This window comes from Furipterus horrens, unplaced genomic scaffold (genome assembly GCF_987537825.1).
Source record: "Furipterus horrens unplaced genomic scaffold, mFurHor1.1.pri manual_scaffold_17, whole genome shotgun sequence".
NCBI lineage: Eukaryota > Metazoa > Chordata > Mammalia > Chiroptera > Furipteridae > Furipterus > Furipterus horrens.
In genome coordinates this window covers 39,835,340-39,859,388 of record NW_028327187.1, presented here as the reverse complement: position 1 = coordinate 39,859,388, position 24,049 = coordinate 39,835,340, and the positions used below count along the sequence as shown (strand labels likewise).

At 41.1% G+C, this 24,049-nt stretch overlaps 2 protein-coding genes and 2 pseudogenes across 2 annotated transcripts in view; 2 read left to right on the top strand and 2 right to left on the bottom strand.

Annotated features, from left to right (window-relative positions):
• Positions 1-19,273, top strand: part of LONRF3 (LON peptidase N-terminal domain and ring finger 3) — a 76,403-nt gene extending 57,130 nt beyond the window's left edge. Inside the window, exons 11-12 of the mRNA XM_090264785.1 lie at positions 17,414-17,555; positions 18,969-19,273. Coding sequence (XP_090120911.1) covers positions 17,414-17,555; positions 18,969-19,036 — 210 coding nt within the window. The 3' untranslated portion in view covers positions 19,037-19,273. The remainder of the gene's footprint in view (positions 1-17,413; positions 17,556-18,968) is intronic.
• Positions 6,793-8,036, top strand: LOC149990873 (hsc70-interacting protein pseudogene; annotated as a pseudogene).
• Positions 9,399-15,446, bottom strand: LOC149990872 (60 kDa heat shock protein, mitochondrial pseudogene; annotated as a pseudogene).
• Positions 19,274-22,955: 3,682 nt separating the features above from the next.
• KIAA1210 (KIAA1210 ortholog) overlaps positions 22,956-24,049 on the bottom strand; it is a 29,234-nt gene continuing 28,140 nt past the window's right edge. The window contains exon 12 of the mRNA XM_090264044.1: positions 22,956-23,122. Within this exon, the coding sequence (XP_090120170.1) occupies positions 22,956-23,122 (167 nt within the window). The remainder of the gene's footprint in view (positions 23,123-24,049) is intronic.

The following is a 24,049-nucleotide window of genomic DNA, read 5'->3' as shown; positions in this document are numbered from 1 at the left end:
TATCCCTTTACTTTCAGTCTATGTAAATCTTTTGTTTTGAGGTGTGTTTCTTGTAGACAGCAAGTATGTGGGTCCTGTTTTCTTATCCATCCCATTACCCTATGTCTTTTAATTGGAGCATTTAATCCATTTACATTTAAGGCTATTATTGATGTGTATTTATTCATTTCCCTTTGTACCTCTGTTCCTCTCCTCTTTTTTCTTTTTCTTTTTTCTTCTCTTCTTTTTTCTTAGAACACTCCCTTTAGCATCTCTTGCAATGCTGGTTTGGTGGAGATGTATTCTTTTAGTCTTCCTTTGTTTGAGAAACTCCTTATTTTACCTTCTATTTTGAATGAGAGCCTTGCTGGGTAGAGTATTCTTGGTTGTAGGACTTTGTTTTTCATTGCTTGAAATGTTTTTGACCATTCCCTTCTGGCTTGTAATGTTTCTGTTGAGAAATCGGTCGATAGCCTTATCGGAGCTCCCTTGTATGTTACTTGCTATTTTTCTCTTGCTGCTTTTAGGATTCTCTCTTTGTCGTGGAATGTTGCCATTTTAATTATGACGTGACTTGGAGTGGGTTTTTGCGGGTTCCTCTTCATTGGAACTCTCTGTGCTTCCTGAACTTGTATAACCTTTTCTCTCATCAGGTTGGGAAAATTTTCTATCACTATTTCTCCTATCAGTTTTTCAATTCCATGCTCCTTTTCTTCTCCCTCTCTTATTCTGATGATCCTGATATTATTTTTTCTCATGCTATCCTGTAATTCCCTTACATCTTGTTAATTTTTTTCAATCTTTTTTCATTTTGCTGTATTATCTGGGAGTTTTTCTCTACATTATCTTCTAACTCACTAATCCGATCCTCTGCTTCATTTAGTCTGCTTTTGACTGATTCTACTGTGTTTCTCAGTTCAGAGATTGAATTCTTCATTTATTCCTGGTACTTGTTAATAGTTTCTATGTCTTTTTTTATGCTGGTGTAGTTCTCTGTAAGTTCCCTGTAATTTTATTGGGGCTGCTGGTAACTTCTTTGGAGGTTGTCATAGTTGTTTTTAAGGTTGTCGAGTATATTGAGCTTCTTCACCACCATTGTTTTGAATTCTATGTCTGGCATTTGGGCTATGTCTATTCCATCTACCTCTCTTTCTGGGGATTCCTCTTTTCTTTTCATTGAGAGGTTATTTCTGCGTCTTACCATGTTGGATTCTTCTTGTTTGTTTTTATTTTTGGGGGATGGTCTGCTTTGACTTCCCACCTTTGTGGTGTGAGATTCTTTATAGGAGATCTGGGGTTTTCAGTGGTACAGTCTCTTTGATCTCCTGAGCCTGATGATCTTGGGATACCCTTTATGTCGTTTGTTTATGTTGTCTGGTTATATTTCAGATGTCCTTTGGTAGGATCTTCCTTCTGGCTAGTTGATTGAGAGTTACTTTATCCACTTTGTCTTGAGTTCTTTTGTGGAGATGCTGTTAAAAACATAAACACACAGCCCAGGTAGGAGACCCACACCCTCAAAAATATCCCCCACCCTCTATCCCGCTATTGTCAGCCAACAAGCCAGTATTAATATAAATGTAAAGAGATTAGAGCTCTTATACTATAAGAAGAATAGATAAGAGTTGTTTTTAGGGAGGAAAAATATGATTTTTGATATAGGGGATGATAGATTAATAATAGTTGAGACTATGCAAGCCAGTAGGTAATATTTACATTGTATGTTAATAAAAATAGAAGAAAAGGATGGAAAATGCAGAATATAGTAAGAAAGTGGGATTGTATTATATTGGGTTTATATAGTAATTATATTCTATTTAGAGTGAAAGGGGGGCTAAACTAGACACACAAACAAATAAACAATGATTAAAGAGAAAGGATGAGAAGGAGAGATTATATGAAATGCATTAGAGATATAGTTTGTTTTTCTTTTGTTTTTTCCTCCCCTCCTCTCTTCTTCTCCTTTTTTTTTTTTTAAGGAAGGGAAAAAAAGAAAGAAAAGAAAGAAAAAGAAAAAAGTAGAAAGAAAAGAAGAAAGAATGAAAGAAGAAAAGAAAGAAGAGAAGAAAGAAGAAAGAAAGAAAAAAGAAAGAAAAAGAAAAAGGAAAAAGAAAAAAGAGAAAAGAAAGAAAGAAAAAGAAAAAAAGAGAAGAAGGAAAAAAAAAAAAAAGGAATGTTTTTACTCAGTTCAGCCTTGGTGTGTCGTCTTCTTTTTCTGCGTCCACAGCTGGTCTAGTGTGGTGGTTCAGAGGTTCTTGTTTCTTGCAGCACTGGTGTGCGCCCGCGGTTGCCACAATGGTGTGCGCCCACGGCTGCCGGCACGGCGCGCTCCCTTGCTGCCCACTGGAGCCAGCTGAGGTGCCCTTGCGCATGCGCCCCTGCATGTGCGGGGCGGCCCGAGAGCTTGCCTGGGTCCTGCCCAGCCGCGCTGCACTCCGGGAGCTGGTCTCTCGCCTCCCAGGCAGGGCCCCGGACACCTGTGCACAGTGGAAGTGAGCGTCTGTGAGTCGCTGCCACCCGCTATTCCCATGCCTCAGCCGCCTGCCTTCCCGTACCCATCTGGGCGGGCATGAGCAGAGCCTGAGCAAGTGGTCTGCATTCCGGCCAGGGGCCTGGCGCCCACTGGACCTGGCTAGGGGTGTCTGCGCACGGTCTTCTGCGTGTTCAGTGGGCCCTCCCTGTGCCCATTGGGGCACTGAACTTATGTTTGTTGGGGCGTGTCCGAGGGGCACCTGGACTCACGGCCCCGCAAACCTGGGCCAGTGAATGAAGGCACTTCCCTATGCTCGCCTGCGTGACCCAAGGGGAGGGTTGAGGAGTGGACGAGCGCCCCTCTGCGCCTGTACTCCTCAAGAATGTCCTACCATCCCCAAACTTTCCACCCCTCTCCGCAGTCCAAGAGAAAAATATAAAAGTAAATTATGTTCTCACTTGCCCAGCAGCATGCTGTCTCCTGTCCTTCAGCGCCAATGCCACTTGGTCGAGTCCCATCTCTGCCAACAGGCAGAGATCTGCTCTCCTCCCGACTCCTCTCTGGGGAAGCCTGTGGTCGCCAAAAAGCCTTTGTATACTTCTAGCTGCAGCTTGGGCAGCCACCCCAGTCAGGAATCCTGTTTTGTCCCTTTTTCTTCCACTATCCTCACTAAACAGGTTGTTCCCAGATGGTTTTTCTCTAATCCAGCAGTGCCAAGGCTCGACTCCTGCCAGTGTCCAGCTGCTCACTGAGATGTTCTGTCTGCAATTAGTCCAAACTACAGACGGGTCTCAGAAGCCTGAGAGCGCAGCTCTCCTTATATTCCAAATCCTTGATTTGAATCCCTGTTTCCTTCCCTTCACCATTGGTTTTGTGTGAATTTTACTTTGTTTCATTTAGCATAGCCTTCACTTCTTCCCTTATGCATTTACCGTACTTAAGCATATCTGTCAAGCCTGTGAGCATCTTTATCACCAGTATTTGGAACTCTGCGTCTCTTAGGTTGGCTATCTCCTCATTTGTCAGGTTGGCTATCTCCTCATCGCTTAGTTCTCCCCCTGGAACCTTGATCCGTTCCCTTTTCTGAGCCATACTTCTCTGTCTCCTCATCTTGACAGGCTCCTGTGTTTGTTTGCCTCTGTGTCTTAAGTAGAGCTATTCCTCCTGTTATGTTATAAGGGGCGGAGCCTTAGGTTTTCTTGTTGGTACAGGGTGACCTGTTTCACCACGTTGTAGCACTGTATGTGGAGGAGGAGTCTGAGAGGGAACAATGCTGCTTGCTCAGCACTTGCCCCTTTTCTATGCTCTTCTCCCACTTTTGTATGGGACTGGCGTCTCTCTAGCTGCTGCCCTGGCTGTCCTTCCCAGAGTGGCTGGGTCTGCGGATGTTCTAGGACTGTGGGAGCCCTTTGAACAAGCGGACTCTGCTGAGACTGGCAGCTTCTGCCTCCCCCCCCCCCCAACTTCCACTGGTCTGCACAGTCAGAAGCAATGAGGCTTGATTTTCCCTGGCGCTGGGATGGTGATGCGTGACCTGGTCTGGTGCTGGGAGTTCTCCCCAGTGTCCCTCCTGACTTTTTAAAATGTGCGACTGCTTTCTGCTGGCCTGCTGCTGCCGCCACCACTGTTGCTGCCACCACACCACATCCTCTCCGCCTGGGCTCTGCCCCTTCTACCTGTATGGATGATTATTTCTTTTTTATATCTTTGTTTTTTGGCTTCCATGCAGCTCATTTTTCTGGAACTTCTGGTTGTCTCTAGTTTTGATGTAGTTGTATTCCTTCTTAGTTGTGGAGGGAGACACAGTGTGTCTGTCTGGGCCTCCATCTTGGCCTGAAGTCTGATGAGTATTTCTTTTTTATATCTTTGTTGTTGGATTTCCATGCTGCTCTGGAACTTCTGGTTGTCTCTAGTTCTGAGATCATTGTATTCCTTCTTAGTTGTCTCCCACTCATTTTTTAATAACATGTTATTTAGCCTCCATGTCTTTGTGTGTTTCTCAGTTTTTTTCTTGTTATTAATTTCTAGTTTCATATCATTATGGTCAGATAAGATGCTTGATATTATTTAAATCTTCTGTAGTTTATTGAGACTTGTTTTGTGTCCTAACCTGTGTTCTATCCTAGAAATTTTTCTATGTGCACCTGAAAAGAATGTATGTTCTGCTGTTTTGGAGTGGATTGCTCTGAAGTTATCAGTTAAATCCATCTGATCTGGTGTGTCACTTAAGTCATAGCCATATTTTTCATTGGCAGCTTCCTAATAAGCTCTTTCTTGGGATGCCAAGTGGCAGGTCTATGGGTTTTCTTCAAGAGATTTGAGAGATGTAATCAGGTAGCCAATTGGAACTTTTATTTACTTGGGAGAACTTCGAATCTCAATACTTGTCTGAGAATGTCCTAGTAATACTTGTACTAACAAAACACATCAAAAATTCCATACTTGTCATACCAGGAATTTGATAATGACAGGAATAAGAAGACCAGGACTGAAAAGTTAGTGACTGATGAGTTTAAAGTGACTGAATACTTAGCATCTATGAACAGTTTGCATGGAACTACTTTGGGGAGAATATTTGGAAGAAGTTGAAAAAAACACTTATTATAACCTGAAGTAGAATCTGTAAGAGGTGGTAAAAATACGTGTGAAGCAGAAAAAGGGTTTGTGAACATATATACAAAACTTGTGAAAATGTAAAGTACTTAACTATTATGATTATTCATTATATTATTTATCAGCAGTTGCATTTCAGACAATATTTGAATCTCTCATGTGCTATTCATTCAATAGTATCAATGGGGAAATTCATTCACTCTCATGAACTTAACTATCACAGTTCTGTGAGCTTTTGTCAGAAATAGAAGCTGGATATTCTCACTTCCTCTACCGCAGAGCAATTCTATTGCTTCACAGTGGTAAAGGTGTGTGTGTGTGTGTGCGTGCGTGTGTATGTGTGTGATTTTTTGAGCTCAAGGTGGACACCAAATTATTTTGACTGACAAAATCTCCCTCAAATGTTATCATTCAACACTGAATGGCTTTAAAAATAAGCTTTTATTGTAGGTTTGATAATATTTCTTAATCATTTCAACCTACAACTACAATGCAACTATGGTTATATACAAAACTTATAGTGTGGTAATTTCAATAGCAACAAAAAATCATTCAAATTAAAGTACTGTCTGCCTGCTTTATATGCTTCTCATGATGTCATTTGTTAAAATAAGGAGCAAGATCTCTATTCCCACACAGATTTTCAGTGAATATAGATACAAGTTCAGACAATAGTTCCAGCAGTTTTTCTGACCTCTATGAAAGTACAAAGGAAGTTTCCATATTTCACACAGACTAACCATGCAATTGAGGAGCTTCCACATAAACTTCAATTGGAAGTGATTAATCTATAAGGTAATGACCTGTTAAAAGGCAAATATCAGGAGGAAAATCTAACAGAATTCTATAAATGACATGCAAGACATGAATAAGCTCAGTTAAAATCATATGCATGCCCTGACTGGTGTGGTTCAATGGGTTGGGTGTCATCCTGCATGTCAAAAGGTCATGGGTTCAATTCCCAGTCAGGGCACATGCCTGGGTTGCAGGCCAGATCCCTAATTGGGGACATGCAAGAGGCAACCGATTGATGTTTCTCTCCTTCTCATTCTCCCTCCCTTCCCTCTCTCTAAAAATAAATAAATAAAATCTCTTTAAAAACCTGCATTAGCTTTAAAAATCATATGCTCATGTTAAGTGAAATAAGTCAGTCAGAGAAAGACAAATACCATATGATTTCATTTACATGTGGAATCTAAAGTACAAAATAAACAAAGCAGAAACAGACCCACAGATATAGAGAATAAACTGATGGTTGCCAGAGGCAAGGGTTTTGAGAGGCTGAGTGAAAAAGGTGAAGGGATTAAGATTGGTAGTTACAAAATAGTCACAGGGATGTAAAGTACAGCACAGGGAATATAGTCAGTAGTATTGTAATAACTATGTATGTTGCCAGGTGGGTACTGGAAATATTGGAACACTTTTTAAAGTATATTTTACATGATCTAACCACTATGCTGTGCACCTGAAACTAATAAAAAATAATACTGAATATAAACTGTAACTGAAAAATAAAATTTAAAAAACATATGCATGTGGATTGATGTCAGCATTTGGAAGTACCTATCTCATGGATTGATATCAATATTTGCCAATGTCTGTGTGAAAAGACATTTTCAAAATAAACTATGTAAGCCCCTTCTACATGATGATGTAAAGCTAGCGCCATGGCCTGGAAACAGGCCGAAGCCTCAGTTGCACTCGCGGCCTTCCCCAGCTTCATGACCATGGGCCCTCACAGAGTGAGGGAACTTTGGGCATTGGTGAAAATGAGTAGACAGAATCCAAGTATTCTGCACACTGAGGAAATGTTTTCCTGAGAAAGTGGGTGAAGAGCATGGGGAAGTGGTGTAAAATACCACCTGCTACTCATAAAACTAAATCAGAAGAAAATATCAGAGAAGAAAAAACAAAGAGTAAGAAGATGGAGGAAAACATAAAGAGGAACCATTAAGTGAGGAGTGATCTAGAAATCGACGGTGAAACTGTGATTGAACCAGACACAGATGTCCTTCAAAAAATGGGAGGTGAAAATGTAGAGATAACAGAAGATATGATGGGTCAGGCAAATAATTTGTTTAAAAAGTGGCTGCTGTTGATGCCCTAAATTATAGTGAACTACAGAAGCCATTGACTTGTTCATGAATGCCATCAAGCTGAATCCTCGCTTGGCCATTCTGTTTGCCAAGAGAGCCAGTGTCTTCATCAAATCACAGAAACCAAATCCTGCCATTAGAGACTGTGAAAGAGCTGTTAAAATAAATTCTGATTCAACTCAGCCTAACAAGTGACAAGGGAAAACATACAGACTTCTGGGCCATTGGGAAGAAGCAGCCCATGATCTTGACCTTGCATGTAAATTGGATTATAATGAAGATAGTAGTGCAATAATGAAAGAAGTTCAACCAAGGACCCAGAAAATTGCAGAACATCAGAGAAAGTATAAGCAGAAATGAGAAGAGCAAGAGATCAAAGAATGGAAAGAGTTAAGAAGATTCTGAACAACACAAGAGAGCCAAGAGAGAGGAAAAAAACAGGACAATCAGGAGTTCAGTATAGCTCTTTTCTAGATGGCTTTCCTGGGGGAATGACTGGTAGTTTTCCTGGAAGAATGGATGGAATGGGAGGGGACATACCTAAATGGCAGGAATGCCTGGGCTTCATGAAATTCTTAGTGATCCCAAGATTCTTGAATCCATGCAGGATCCAGAAGTTATGATGGCCTTCCAGGATGTGGCCCAAAACCCAGCAAATATGTCAAAAATCAGAGCAACCCGAAGGTTATGAATCTCATCAGTAACTTGTCAGCCAAATATAGAGGTCAAGCATAATGCCCTTCTGACAAATAAAACCATTGCTGGAGGAAAAGCAACTTAGGCCACGCAATGGATGTTGCAAAATACAAACCAGTTTATCTCTGACCTTCTCATGAAGAATGCTTTGAAGAAAATCCCTACCCCTCTGCCAAATGCAGCTGTAACATTTTATAGTGGTTTTCCGTTAAGGTACTCATTCATATAATGTTTTCCTATTAGGAATTACAAACTTAAAACACTTCTAAACTTTCAGGATATTTAAACACAAATTAAAAGGGTATGTTAAACCCTACATTTGTCTTTACTAATCATTTTGGTGTTTTGCTTTGAATTAATTGGGCAAAGAAGATACTTCAGCATAGAATATTTATTGTTTGGTTTGAGTGAAATAAATAAAGGTTTATTAGCGGGAAGCAAATATAATATTTAAATAAATAAATTTTACTTGAATTTATAGTTACTGTAGCATTTGATTTTTTAAAATGTTTTATTTTTGCGATAACATGGATGGAACTAGAGAGAATTATGATTAGCGAAATAAGCTAGGCAATGAAAGACAAATAGCATATAATATCATCTAATACAGGAAACTAATGGACAACACAAACAAATGAGCAAAATTTAACCAGAGGCATGTAAACAAGGAACAGACTAATAGTTACCAGGGGAGATGGGGGAGGAGGAGGGTAAGTAGGGGAAGGGTTTAGTAAGGGAACTAGTATAAATAACCCATGGACATGTACAACAAGGTGGGTATTGACTGTGGGAGAAAGGGTGGGCTGGGAGGGGAGATGAGGGAAGTGGGGCAACTGTAACAGAAAGACAATAAATAAATCAAAAATTGAAAATAAAATAAAATGTTTTATTTTTAAAGTAACTTATTTTGATAAAACTACTAAGACTACCAGTATTGCAGTGGGACCTAGGTAGAGACTGGAACTACTTGGCAGCGCAGCAGCAGTATTACTACATTTTAAATAGCATGTACCCTTGTGTTAGATGCATTTAAATTTTACACTGAGGTGAAGGGATGATTTATATTTTTTTAACTTTGAACAAACTTTATTACACAAAGATCACATAACTGGATATTTGTCTACTTTGTATACAATTATTCTTACTCTCCACAGAAAGGCTGTTTCTTAACAAGCACTAAAATCCTGATTTTAACAGAATAGTAGTAAAAATGACTCAGTGATTTAAGTTGAAAGCAGTACATTGGTATATGGCTCTTCCACTTAGTTATCAGGAATGTAAAAATGTATTTTTACTCAAAAATATAAAATAAATTACTTGTAGGCATGGGCAACGACAGCAGTAAACCATTGTATGCTGTCAATTGAAACCAGTAACTGATGGTTATAGTGATTTTTGGTTATAGTGATTTTCTTAAACATAAGCCAGCATTTTCTTCAGTCTTTCCCTTCAACTGACTTCTCTGAAATTCTAGATGAGGAGCACTGCCTTGAGCTTCCTCTCACAGTTCTCATTAACGATGGTAAAGCACTATTCCAGGATTAGAACATGCCACCTCCCATACCACCTCCCATTCCACCCACCCCAAGGTCTTTCTCTTCTTTAGGAATTTCTGTGATTACAACTTCTGCTGTTGTTAACAAAGAGGCCACTCCAGGATCATCAAATAAAACAGTTCTTACAACCTTAGTTGGATCAAAGGTTCCTTTTTCCACCATATTCACAAAATCTCCAATCATAGCGTCATAACCAACTTTGAGGAACTTGGCGTAATTTTCTCAACTATCAATGATCCCTCAACCCCTGCATTCCTTGCAATGGTCATTGCAGGAATTCTGAGTGTTTTTTTAAATAATTCCTATACCAATTTTTTTTTATTTTCATTAGCTGGAGTTAATGAGTCAAGGCTGGAAAGCACCAAAGCAGGGCACAACTCCCTCCCAGAACAGTATCTTCCTCAACAGCAGCTCATGTAGCACTGAGGGCATTTGTTACTCTGTCTTTCTTTTTATTCACCTCAACATCACTTGTCGCACCAACCTTCAGCGTAGCTACTCCGTCTGAGAGTGTACTAGTGTTGTAATTTTCCAAGTAAAAGTGTCCCTAAAGGCCACTTTCTAACATTTTTCCCAGTACATTTACTGCCAAGCAATTCTAAGATTTTCTACAAACATCTAGCCATCTTAAAATGGAAAGATGAACCCCTCTACCTATGCAAATAAGCTGGTTATTAGAGGGTGGTTGGGGTTTGCTACTCTTAGGATATCATACTGTCATCAAACAAATCTCAAATGTTCTCAGTATGAAAAACCTGAGATCGGATGCTTATGTAAAGAAAGTGCTATTCACCCAGTAAACCCAAAACAAATGGATAGTGCTGGCCATATTTTGCCTTTCTGACATTTCCTTGGGAATCTACAAGAACCTCCCCTTTCCCCTTCCCCCAATAAGACCATTTAAGTGTGTGTTAAGCAACTACAGAATACTAAATAAAAAGTTTGGCCAAAACCAAAAAAAAGAGAAAGTGTTGCCAGATGTTAATTTAGTTTTCCTTTTCATATTCACCAGTTGTGGTATCTAACTGCTCAGTGATTTCTTGAATGCATTTTTTTCAACTTGAGCCTTGTCACCTTTTCCCCTCAAAAGCATGGCATCATTTTTGGTCACAATGACCTCTCTAAATTTCCCTAAAAGGAGGCTGAACATCTTCAACCTCTAGAGTCAATCCTTTTTCTCCAAACACTGCACCACCAGTAGCAATAGCCGTATCTTTAAGGTGTTTCTTCCAATTGTCACCAAAACCTAGAGCTTTGACTGCTAAAACCAACTTTTATCCTATTAATCAGACCAACTGTACTTAGAGCTTCTCCATCAACATCTTCAGCAATTATGATCAAGGGCTTATGGTGAGCACTGGCAATTTCAAAAGTAGGGTCAATGAACTGAACACCAGAAATTTTATTTTTACTCAACAGGACATGGGTATTTTGAAATTTACATTTCTGACCTTTTTCTGTATTAATAAAGTATGGAGAAATATAACCTCAAACTTCATGCCTTCAATAATTTCTAATTTGTCATTCAGTGTTTTTCCATCCTTTACTGTGATGACGTCCTTTCTTCCAACCATTTCTATCACATTGGAAATGATGTTGCTAATTTCCTTGTCTCCATTTGCAGAAATTGTAGCAAGCTGAGCTATTTCTTCAGGGGTTGTCATAGATTTAGATTGCTTCTTAAGTTCAGAAATGACAGGATCACCAGGTAACATCACACCTCTCCTGATTTCCATTGGATTAACACCTTTGCTAATCTCAAAACCTTCCTTGGCAAAAGAGTGTGCCAGCACAATGCCATCCCCAGCTTCTTTATTTGTATTGTTGACAACATCTTGAACAGTTCGGTGCTAATATTTTTATATTTATCTAAGTCAGTGGACTTTGCAATGATCGTACCACATTTTGTTACTTAGTGACTTCCCAAACTCTGTTCAATAATCAGTGTTATCCCCATGATCCCCATAGTTACGGCTACAGTGCCAGCTAAAAAAAGGTCTATGACCTTGATGCATTGAGGCTCAAGCATCTGCACCAAATTTTACATCTTTTGCATAAGCCTGAGTGAAATGAGGAGTCAGTGCCCTGGACATTGGCCTAATCTGGTGAAGGACTTTGTGTAATCTAAGGATTTCTGCAGGGCAGTGGCAGGGTGTGCCAGCAACAAAGCAGGCCTTCAGTGATGAGTGAGGAGGTAGGATGATTTTTATAATGCTGCAGTAGAGTTGGATTACTTAGTCCTGTTCTTATTTGATATATAAAATAAATATTTCATAATATTGCCACACAGCGGGAATAAGGAAATATTTTTATTTTTATATTCCTATGTTTAAAATGACCTTCCCTGGTTAGAAGATGACCAACTCTTTGTCAGCTTTCTACTTGTTTTCACATTTTTCCCCTCATTCTTCTTGGGCTAAAGACAGTCCTTTTTCACTATCATCATCACTGCTATCATCTTTCACAGCATAATTATGCAAGCATATTCGATGCTGGGTTTGGTTTAATATATAATACATATAGCGACAATGAAGGATAAGTTTATCTTTGTATTTGGGGGGTATGTGGTTTGAATTAGTTGAGATACATAGAAGAGATACTGAATCCAACATAAATTATAAAATTGATGAGCTACATGGTTGTTCGTCATTGTGCAGTTGTTGGTATTATGAAAGATTCATTGTTATCCTATTCAGTTTTTAAATATTTCCTGTCTCAATAATTTTTTCTGAAACAGAAGAAAATTTATTTGAAGTATATGAGACAAAGAATAACACAGATTTCTATCCCTGGACACAAAAGAGGTGATGGCCCCAGCATCCTCCAAAGTAAAGGATATGGATGGTGGCAGGTGCAAAGGTAATGGATGCTCCTGGCCCGCAGATTGGCCATGCAGGTGCCCTACCTCATGACTCCTATCATGAGGAGATACTACAGTTGTATCTCAGGCAATTATTGAGACAGGAAATACGTAAAAGTTTTCACATCCCCTTTCTCTCCTTTCTTCTGCTTCAAGGAAAAAGAAATGGCAAAATTTTTGCTGTATAGTTCAACTTCTATATTCATTAATACTAAGTCCAGGCACCATAGTAGGAAGTTCTAGGTTTTTAACTGTATTTCAATTAAAATGCTAGTGTTTTAAAGCAATTTCAAGGGATACTATCTGTACTTTGCATATTGAAAGGATCAGTGGTAGAAGCAGTGAAGTACATTCTATAAAATACAATTCTGAAATAGCACATTTCTGAATTCATAAGTTGATTCAGATTATAAATAACCCTTTGCTATACTCAAGCAGATGAAGATGCATCTGTTACATAAATAAGAAAAGCTGTATGCTAATTGAGAGTGCTTTTTAAATCCTTTAAAAATACTCAGAATATTCTTTTAAAAGATAAACTACGTAAAAACTTGAACTTCCGGCCAAGATGGAGGCCTAGACAGACACGCTGCATCTCCCTCCACAACTAAGAAGGAATACAACTACCTAAAAACTAGAGACAACCAGAAGTCCCAGAAAATTGAACTGCATGGAAGTCCAACAAAGATATAAAAAAGAAATACTCATCCAGACAGGTAGGAGGGGAGGAGCCAGGGCAGAGAGGACACGGTGTGGTGGCAGCAGCAGTTGTGGCAGCAGAAGGCTGGTGGAAAGCTCAGTCACATGTTTTAAAAAGTTGGGAGGGACACCTGGGCAGCGCTCCCAGCACCATACCAGACCAGACCATGCAACTCATAGTCCCAGCAGCGGGGAAAATCAAGCCTCATTGCTTCTGATTGTGCAAACCAGTGGGGTTGGGGTAGAGGAAGAATCTGCCAGTCTCTAAGCAAAGTCTGCTTGTTTAGAGGGCCCCCATGGTCCTAGAACATCTGAAGACCCACCCACTCTGGGAACAACAGCCAGGGCAACAGCTAGAGAGATGCAAATCCCATATGGAAGTGGAAGAAGTGCCTGGAAAATGGGCAAGTGCTGAGCAAGTGACATTGTTCCTTCTCAGACCCATCCCCCACATATAATGCCACAATGTGGTGAAACAGGTCACCCTGTACTGACAAATACCTAAGGTTCCACCCCTTACAATGTAACAGGAGTGACAGCTCTACCTAAGACACAGAGGCAAACAAACAGAGGAGCCTGTCTAGATGAGGAGACAGAGAAGTATGGCCCAAAAGGGAGAACGGATCAAGGTTCCAGTGGGAGAATTAAGCGTTGAGGAGATAGCCAACCTAACAGATGTACAGTTCAAAACACTGGTGATAAAAATGCTCACAGGCTTGACAGATATGCTTAAGTACAGCAAACACATAAGGGAAGAAGTGAAAGCTATGCTAAATGAAATAAAGGAAAATACACACAAAACCAATGGTGAAGGGAAGGCAACCAGGGTTCAAATCAATAATTTGGAACATAAGGAAGAAAAAAACAGTTAACCAGTACAGAACGAGGAAACAAGAAATTTTTAAAATGAGGAGAAGCTTAAGAATCTCTGGGACAACTTTAATTGTGCCAACATCCCAACTATAGGGGTGCCAGAAGGAAAAGAGGAAACGCAAGAAATTGAACTTATCTTAGAAAATAATAAAGAATAACTCCCCAAACTTGGCGAGGGTAATAGACATACAAGTCTTGGAAGCACAGAGAGTCCCAAACAAGCTAGACCCAAAGAGGACCACACCAAGACACATTATAATTAAAATGCCAAAAGTTAAACATAAAGAGAGAAACTTAAGAGCAACAAGAGAAAAGCAGAGAGTCACTTACAAAGGGGTACCTACATGACTATCAACTGATTTCTCAGAAGAAACTTTGCAGGCAAGAAGGGGCTGGCAACAAGTATTCAAGGTTATGAAAAGCAAGGACTTACAACCAAGATTACTCTATCCAGCAAAGCTATCATTTAGAATGGAAGAACAGCTGAAGTGCTTCCCAGACAAAGTAAAGCTAAAGGAGTTCTTCACCACCAAGCTATTACTATATGAAATGTTAAAGGGATTTACTTAAGAAAAAGAAAATCAAAATTATGAACATCAAAATGACAACAAACTAAAAACAAATCATTACAGGTCAACAGATCAACATATGCAATCAATTTTGACAGAGAACACTAACTTTGAACCCCAATTAAGCAAAAATGTTACTCTCAAAAGAAGTCCACTCTTTTCATTAATAGACCTTTATCATAAAAAAATTGTATGCAATTAGTATATATTTTTAGTTTCAACAATAAAATATTTATCAAAAAATTTTCCCTCTTGTTGTATAATTATGTATGTACATAGTGGTTTCAAATGTACCTGAGTTTTTCCAAACCCAACATGTGTACTGTCTGCCCTTTACAGCAGCAATTTTCAACCTTTTTCATCTCCTGCCACACATAAACTAATTACTAAAATTCCGCAGCATAGCAAAAACATGTACTTTTGGCTGCTCTGACCAAAAGATAGGTAGTTTTGATTCACTCACACTGGACAGCTATTGTTGTGTTGGCTGTTGTCTTTTCTATATTTGACAATCTAAGGGAAAAGAGTCCAGTGCCCCTGACTAATCAGGTATTGCATGTTTTAAAAATACCTGCTGCACACCAGTTGAAAATCACTGCTTTATAGAATAAGTGTCACCAACCCAGGGTGTCTCCACGTCAGGCTGCTAGTTTTTCAGACAACTGCATAATTAAAAGTAGGCAGGACTTGCGTGGACCTAAATGTAGCTCAGGACCCCAAGGCCTCAAAGGAAAGAGGTGATTGTAGACCCACCTTAGAATCTAAAAGCCTTAGCCATTCATTGGGCACATGGCATGTCAATCCTCGCTTCTCAGCCAATGAACTCAATGTTTGTGAGGAGACGATGGCCCTTCGTTCAGTTCTCTGGCACCGCCTCCCATGGATACCTGCTCCCTGCGTTTCCGGTTGTGAGGACTTTTCAGGCACCAACGGAGACTGCTCTCCCCTGGAGGGCCTGGTCTTCCGCCGCGGGGTCATCCGCCGCAAGGTCTTCCGCCGCAAGGTCTTCCACTTCCTGTCGGTGGCCACCATCTTGACGGTTGACACCACAGCCTCGTCGCTGCTCGGTTGAAGTACTGCCTGGTGCCATGTCTGACACTGGTGATGAAAACCCTGCCCTGCGGGGCCAGGGGGAACCCTTGGCCGAGGCGGAAGCCGGAGTGTGGGAGGAGGAAGCTGAGGCCGTGGTGATGCACGACACCGAGCCCCATGGTGATGACGAAGCCGGGGCGGTGGGAGTTGCAGGCGCCGTGGGCGGTCTGGGTGAGGAGGCCATGGAAACCAGAGGCCCGGGGGGAAGTACCAGCGAGGAGGATTCTGAAACCGGGCCGGCAGAAGAGGGGGAGGAGATGATAGAGCAGGGCCCAGGCCAGTGGCGCGGGGTGCCCAGACCGGTGGCACGGGGTGGCCCCTGGACCCCTGTGCCGGGCCTTCGCTTTATGTTCATGGATGTGGTGCGATCAATGCTGCACCGCGTGTACCAGAATGACCACCTGTTCTGGCCTCCCCACGGTGGCGTAGGAGTAGTTCAGCCCCGGTATCGGATGCCCACGCCCGAGGGCCGCGTCCGCGTGCTCTCGGTGCCCGGGAGGTCCGGAGAGAGGGCTCCAGTCATGGAGTCCTGGGGCTCCAGAGAGGGGGCGGCAGCCATTTTGCCCCCAGGCTCCGGAGAGGGAGCCGCAGCCGTGGTGCCCCAGGGCTCCGGAGAGGGGGCCCCAGCCATAGCGCCCAAGGACCAGCCTGAGGCCGAGATCGAGGTCGAAGTCGAAGAGGAGCCTGAGCAGAAGGCTGAAACTCTGGAGGGTGAGGATTGGGCGGAGTGGGCGCTGGGGTGGCGAGACCCAAGGGCTGAGGAGGCCCCAAGGTGGGCGGGCAGCCTCTCAGCTGGTGGTTGAGCACAGCAGGAACTCTGGCTGGTCACACTCAGTCATGTGGGTCGGGGCCCTCAACACACAGCAGGCCAGGTGGGCCTGAGGAGAAACGCTACAGCATATTGGTTTTCCCCACTTTGAAAAATGATACATTACCCTCTCCCGATTTCTGCTAAGAGATTGGAGCTCCTTATTCCAGTTCATGGTCCATAGCCGAAATGTCCAAGTGTCCTGGGGAGGCAGATGTTCCAGAGCAAGTGGGAGCGGAGGCGGAGGGGGGGGTGACATGGAAGGAGAATCTGAAGGCTAAGAATAACAAATGGTGTATCTCATGCTTGGTTCATGGCTTTGAAAGTGTCAAGAGTCTTGAATGTGGGTCCCCAAACATTAGAACTATGCAGGAGGACATTATAAAAATGAAGGGTTCAGGGGGTTGAGAACTAATGAGCTTCACCATAGGATTTATAGCGGAAGCAAAAATATTTTCACAAAAAGTTCTGAATCTGACCAAAACGTACAGAATGCCCTAGACCAGTGGTTCTCAAGCTTGCTAATGCCGCGACCCTTTAATACAGTTCCTCATGTTGTGGTGACCCCCAACCACAAAATTATTTTCATTGCTACTTCATAACTGTAATTTTGCTACTATTATGAATCATAATGTAAATATCTGATATGCAGGATGCATTTTCATTGTTACAAATTGAACATAAAGCATAGTGATTAATCACAAAAACAATATGTAATTATATATGTGTCTCCCGATGGCCTTAGGCGACCCCTGTGAAAGGGTCGTTTGACCCCCAAAGGGGTCACGACCCACAGGTTGAGAACCTCTGACCTAAACCGTGATGATTCTGATCCCATCTTCTCTGAAGGGCCAGAAGTCACCAGCAGCACAGCTGAACTGGAAGAATAATGTCACTGTAAAAACGATCAAGTAGCAGAAATGTGAGGGCCGTGGGAGTGTTGTATCAACCGGTAGGAAGGTGCCTGGCTGCTATTCCTAGTTACTTCCATCCTCCTGCGTGGCCAGAGGCTGGAGTGCTACTTGTCCCCATTCGTCATGAATTGGGATTTTTTTCTGTGAATGTCTGGTCCTAAAGACTGTCTTATTCCTTAATAAAGAAACAACTAAATACCAGTATGAAAACTCCGAGGAAGAGGCCCAAGATGCTGAGACTAAGGGAGAAAAGGAGGAGTTTAACAAGAAACAAGAAGGACCAGAAGGGGATGAGGATCCAGCGGAGAGCGGGCCCGGAGAATCCAGGTATCTGCGTGCAGCTTTGAATATCACCGGTTACTGATAGCTTTTTTTTTTTTTTTTTTTAATTCTCCCAGTAAATTAATTAGGGAAGAAATGTGTTCAAAATTAGTTTTAAGATGCCATTTTATTTACTTAGAATGTTAATAGAGTACTCATGTTCATCTAAAATGCATTGCATACTGAAATGCACTTCATGGCACCTCATCAGTCTTATGAGATCTTCTGTGCTCTAGCTCTAAAGACCACTAACAAATGGTAACTGCATCAGTACCTAAGACCAGTATTCATTTAGAAAAGTTACTAGACGCAGCAGCTGAAGTAGCTGGGCTGTGCACTGTCTGGGTCTTCATTACTTGGCCGCAGAAATGCGGTCTCCTGTACCAGCTAGGAAGGAGACAAGGACTACTTACAGATAGCAAAAAGTTAGGAATTTCAAGAAGGACCACATTTAATGACAAATGCCTAAACATTGGTTTAGTTGTAGATTTCTGTATTTTATGTGACAGTCAAAAGAAACGTAGTCATAGTATAATTATTGTTTATCACTGAATTGGTGATTAAGTCTCAAGGTTCATCTTTGAGTATATTTCAGTGATTAACATTTTCTCTTTTTTTGCTCTTTCACAACTGTGTATTTTATCATAACAACCTCTCGTATGAGAGGTATAGAAACTGAGGGCTTGGGAGGGTAAGGGAGTATCATTTTTGGAGTGAGCACAGGCTTTTAAGGTCGAGAGATTAATTTAAATCCCAGGATGGTCTCCCAAGAAGTAAAAATTTATGGTGTTAGGCAACAGACAAGGATGGTCTGATCACATGATTGCAGCCATGGGTTACAGGAGCACCCTATATCCGAGGGTGCAGGTTATGATGAGCAGACATTTGGTTCTGTCCGAAACATCCATGGAGACATCTGGTCCACGCCAAAAGGTCCTTGATATTTAAATTCCGCTCTTCTGCAAGATTTGAACCCTGGCTCACCTACCTAACCCCATGTGCCATTGCCAGGTAGGCTACCAAGGCAAGAAGGGTTATTACTGGCAGTACAGCCACAATATAATTATTGGACCAGTAAAACATGATGGTATTTTTTATGTATAAATCCTGTAAACCAGAAGTGTAAATAAACATTATGGGTTATTTGAACCCAGCATGTTTTGTAAGCATGGACATTTTGCATAGGACCAAATATCAAGGACCTTTTAGTGTGGACCAAATGTCTCAATGGATCTTTCAGACAGGCCTGATGTTCTGCACAGCAGGTTACAAGAGGGAAACATGTTGTTCTTTTCTGCTTGCTGAGATACAGCACACAAATGCAGCAGATACACATAGGACTATTTCCCTAGATTTAGAAAGTCATTGGAGCTGCTTAATGCTGTGCAATTGCTAATATTCTCTCATTTCATCCTGCAGCTTGGAAGAATAGAAAAAAGATGGAGAAAGAAGAAAGACCCCGTTGTTCACTCTTTCTATGCTTGTAAGAAGTCCATGGGGGTTTTATTAAACACTGATATCATTCCAAAGTTCATCACCCAAAAAATGTTACCCAATGATATCTAGCTTCTTTTTATAGATATGTTTGACAGCATTTGTTTTAGTTAAAAATAAGTTTGTTTTCATTAATAAACTGAAATGCAGGCAGATTTTATTTAGATAAATAATCCTGACTCAAATCTCTCTCTTACCTCTTTGTTTTGAAAAGTATCATTTTCCACCATTTTGTAAGCCTATTTTAAATTATTTTATGGCAGCCCAAAATAAAGTGTCAATTTTAACAATTTTTTGTAAATTACAGATGGACATTAAGCATTTAGAGCTGCACTGTCCCCTGTTAGTCACTAGCCACTTGAAATACAGTCTGATTTGAGATGTGCTGTAATTATAAAAAATGTTACCTGTCTCACTAATAAAGTGTATACTGATTGCCTGTTTAGATGACAATATATTGAGTTAAAATATACTATTAAAATTAATTTTGCCTGTGTCTTTTTTGATGTAGCTACTAGAAAACAAACTTACTCCGTGACTTGCATTGTATGTCTGCTAGACAGAGAGGCTCTAGAGCACAGTTTCAAAGGAAACCTCATAGGCCCAGCTTGCCTGGATGCCAGATGGTGCTGCTGATCCTGGGCTGCCATTGATTTGGAGCAGTGGTTCTCAAAGTTCGGTCCCTAAAACAGCATCATCAGCATAATCACCCAGGTATTCTTAGGCTCCACCAAGACCTACTCAGTCAGAAGCTCTGAGGGTGGGCCCAGCAACCTGTATTTTAACAAACCCTCAAGGGGATTCTGATGCAGCTCAGGTTTGAGAAGCACTAGTGTAAAGCCACAGGGAAGGAAGCTGAGACTCACCCATGTTAGGACCAGGCTTAACTCAATGGCTTGGGACTGTTGCAGGTAAACTGAACAGGATGGCAATGTCTGGACTGGGGAGGAGACCAGAACTCACAGGGGCTGAGAGGCACAGGGGCTTAGAGTGGGTGATGGAAGCAAAAAAAATGCATAAGGGAAAACTCTTGTTCCAGAAGGATGCAGACAATACCACATGTATGAAGTCTAAAAAACATGCAAAATGATCACCGTCTGTTGGCTGTAGATACAAATAGAATAAGCCATGCATGTAAAAGTGTATATACAAAGGTACCATACAGAAACACATGCTTGGATAGAGAAACACATTTAGGATGGTGGTTACCTTTTGGGAAAAGAAAGAGAAGGGGAATTTTATTGGGGAGGGCTCCACTGTGGCTTTCAGCTATATTTGTAATGTTACATTTCTTTTTTTTTCTAATAAGATAATTTTTTAAAAATAATTTATTTGTTTGTTTGTTTATTTTTAGAGAGACGGGAAAGGAGAAAGAGAGGGAGAGAAATATCACTGTGTGGTTGCCTCTCACTCGTGCCCCCAACTGGGGACCTGACGTGCAACCTAGTCATGTACCCTGACTGGGAATCGAACCAGTGACACTTGGCTCGCATGTGTAATGTTACATTTCATATGCTGGGTGGTGGGTAAATTGATGTTTATAACAGTATTCTCTATAATTTTGTATAGATCTGAAACATAAGTGATTAGGAAAATAAGAGGAAAAGGAGAGAATGAACTTAATCTCTGAAATCTGCTCAAGGAAAAAAAGATAAAGTCATAGGTGACCTGAGGAAAGGATCAAATAAGGGGAAAGGGGTTTGAGACTAGACAGCCTCATTTCTGCATTTAGTTAAGGCTTCCTAAGTGCCTCCTTGGTAGCACTGATACCTTCCCTCATGCGGTATTCTGTGGTAGCACATCTCATATCCTTATGAATATTACACACACACACACACACGTATATGTAATGTCCATAACACCAACCCCTGGCTTGAACGTCTGAACGGTTGGAAACTTGAAGGGTTTTATTTATATATCTTTCTTTCCTACACCCCTAGGCAACAAGTTTTCCTTAGTAGGTACTTACTGTTTATTAAAGTGAAGGAAGCTCAACACTCCCACATTCCTTTTTTGGTCACCAATGTTGACATTTTAAAATGTACTTCATGTAGCATCACATGACTAGAATCACATGGTGAGACAGAGACAAAAAGGCTCCTTTTCACCATTATTTGAACTGAAAGAGCAGGCCAAGTTGTATGATTTGAGCACCTTCAAATGGTTCCGATTTTTCAGTGTTTACATTGTAAAAGTTGATACTATAGTTTTGCTTTTAGACCCAGGCAAAAGGGATCCCTGTCCTGAGCTCCAGGCGTTACAGGCCCCACTTTGTTCTCTTCCAGCCATGCCCATCCCTAAGGGGCCAGGAGGAGCCTAGCCCGCCGGACAAGGCGTGTGCCCCTGCTAGCCCATGCTCCAGGTGCCTAGCACCCCTGAGCAGCCCCCAAGCCTGCTGCCAGGGCCTGTGTGCTCCTGCTGGGGCTCTCCTTGGGAGGGCTGACTACACGGCTGGGGTCTGTACGCCCAGGCCTGAGGGATGGGACAGGGGATGGGGCCTTGTCCAGGAACTGGGCGGGGTGGTGGTGAGAGGGGAACAGCTCTTCCCTCACTGTTGGAGCAGAATTTAGAAGACTGACAATTCTAAATCCCAACCTGGACTTTCAGGTAGTTGCGAAAGTATGTTTCTCATGAAAGAATATATACCTTACCCTTATTTAATGGTTTATTAGTTTCAAATATTTCAAATATTTTTATACACATGGATATGTGGCTCCCTAATTGAACTCTTTCTGAACCCCACAAATTTTACAAATGCTACAGGAGGGTCAGGTTAAATATCTGATCTATCACCACTTCCCCTTGCTCACTCCATGTTACGCTTTGTTAACTAAGCACAGAGCCCTTTCCTTTTGATAATGGTTTGTTTCAATAGCCCATATTGCTATAGAGCTTGGACCCAGTTCCTGGGCCAGGCTAGAATATAACAACCACCATCTTGCCTCCCCTACTCATCCCCATCAGCATTCTCTCCTACCAGTCTCTTTGCTCCCCATGTGTTTACACAGATGAGAACCTCCTCTTTAATTCCACTCTCCCCTGTACAAACACCCAACTGGAGGCCATCAGCTCAGTCAGGCACAACTTATTCATGCTGCACACAAGCTCTTAAAGATAATTTTGCTTCTCCTGTCTGAACTGTTGATATTATACTTGATTTCCACCCCCATGGGACAGACAGAGACGGACTACAGAACATGCTTTATTGAGTTTATTTGCTTTGCATACAGCCAAAATCAAGAATGCAAAAAGCTGAAAACTTGTCAAAATGTGCTTCTAAGCATTAAAAAACTTAACCTCTACTTAAAAACAAAGTTTTGTTATTAACTGGAAAAGAAATTGTCAATGGAGAGTTCTTAGATTGAGAATAACATAATAGTGGTTCACTCAGAGGAAAAGGGGAAAAAGGTATATCAACTAATCTACAGGGTTACCTGGGTAAAGGGCACCTACCTTAATTAACTATTCACTATAAGAATACAAAGGAAATCAAATGCAATCAATAAAAAACCTAGCATTATCAAAAAAGGAAAGATACAGTATTGAGAGCAAAAGATGTTATATAGACAAAATGCAAAATCCAGCATATGATTATACAATGTAATGTTATAGCATCAGCAAAACTAAACTAGTGTTTTAATTAGCTCTGGCTCCTCTAATTCTTTTTTGCATGAAGCAACACTCCACTCAGAACTTAAAAGGCACAGTTATGTCTTTCTCTGCATTTCTGTTTAAGAAAAGTAACCCCAAGGTGGCAGAGACAGACACAGTGAAAGGTATACTGAAGACACTTTGCATTTTAAGGCTCTTTTGCTTACTACAAATAGTTAACAGCAAATAAAGCAGTACATGGAATTAAAACAGCTCTTAGAAAATATCATTTGAAATGCTGATGTTCCACCAAGGATCTATTTAATTCATGGTTTCTGTTATATGGCTCCATGCTTTGGCTTTCTTCTTGGCCATGGAGAGCCAGACTGGCTCGACTGGCTCTTGGAACATGGCTGGTTGAGCTGAAGATTGTCTGGTTTCTTTTCTCATGGCAGGCACTTGCAGTATCTTCTCATTTTCATATTCTACTGGAACCACAGAAAATGACACAATGAGTAAAAAGCCCCAGAAGAGGTGGAGAAGCCTTAGAGGTACTGAGCCATGTTTTTGGAATGCAATAAAAATTTTCCTTCTTTCATGTTTATTCTGGTTTCTAAAACTCAGTGCATGGACAATGCCATGAGTGGTATGGCTATGGCCACAGGGACCTGGACAAGAGAAGGTCTGAGAGAAAATGCTTACAGCTATAACTGCCAATGTTGGGTGGTTATTACTGAATTGAGAAATCATATTGTATGGTATCGATTCACTTTTTAAAATTTCAAATAACTTATTATTTTTGTTTTGGTAATCCATGATGATGTGTGACATGAATGCTGACAACATAACTCCATCCAGTCAAAGTCTATGCTAAATAACTGTACCAACTACTCTGACCAAGCAGACTACCTCCCTATTCCCCAATTCTACTCCTTCCCACCTCCTGTTTTATGGCTGATTGACTTAGTAGCTTAGATTCAACCAGTGGTTCTCAACCCTGGTTACACATTAGAATTACCTAGAGTTCTTTGTTAAAATATCAAGTCCCTTGCAATTTCCTAAATTAACTGAATTAGGATATCTAGCCATGGATCCAGGACCACCTGTAATTTTTTGAAAGCTCACCAGCTGATTCTAATGCACAGTGAGTTGAGAACCACTTGACAAGAGTATAGTGCCCATGAGACTATCAAGAGCTATGAGCAGGTCAGGGGCTGCTATTTCATGGCCTAATTTCTTCGTTAGGGGGACTGAGGGAAAGGACAAAGATGGTTCATTATAAATCCATCCTCCCTGCCCCCTGCTCCTGCTGGAAAAAAAAATCCCTCTGGCATATAACCACTGATGAAATCATGTCCTATTCTATGCCAGTATAATTTTTTTTTCAGCTTTCAACATTTTCCCATCTCTCATGA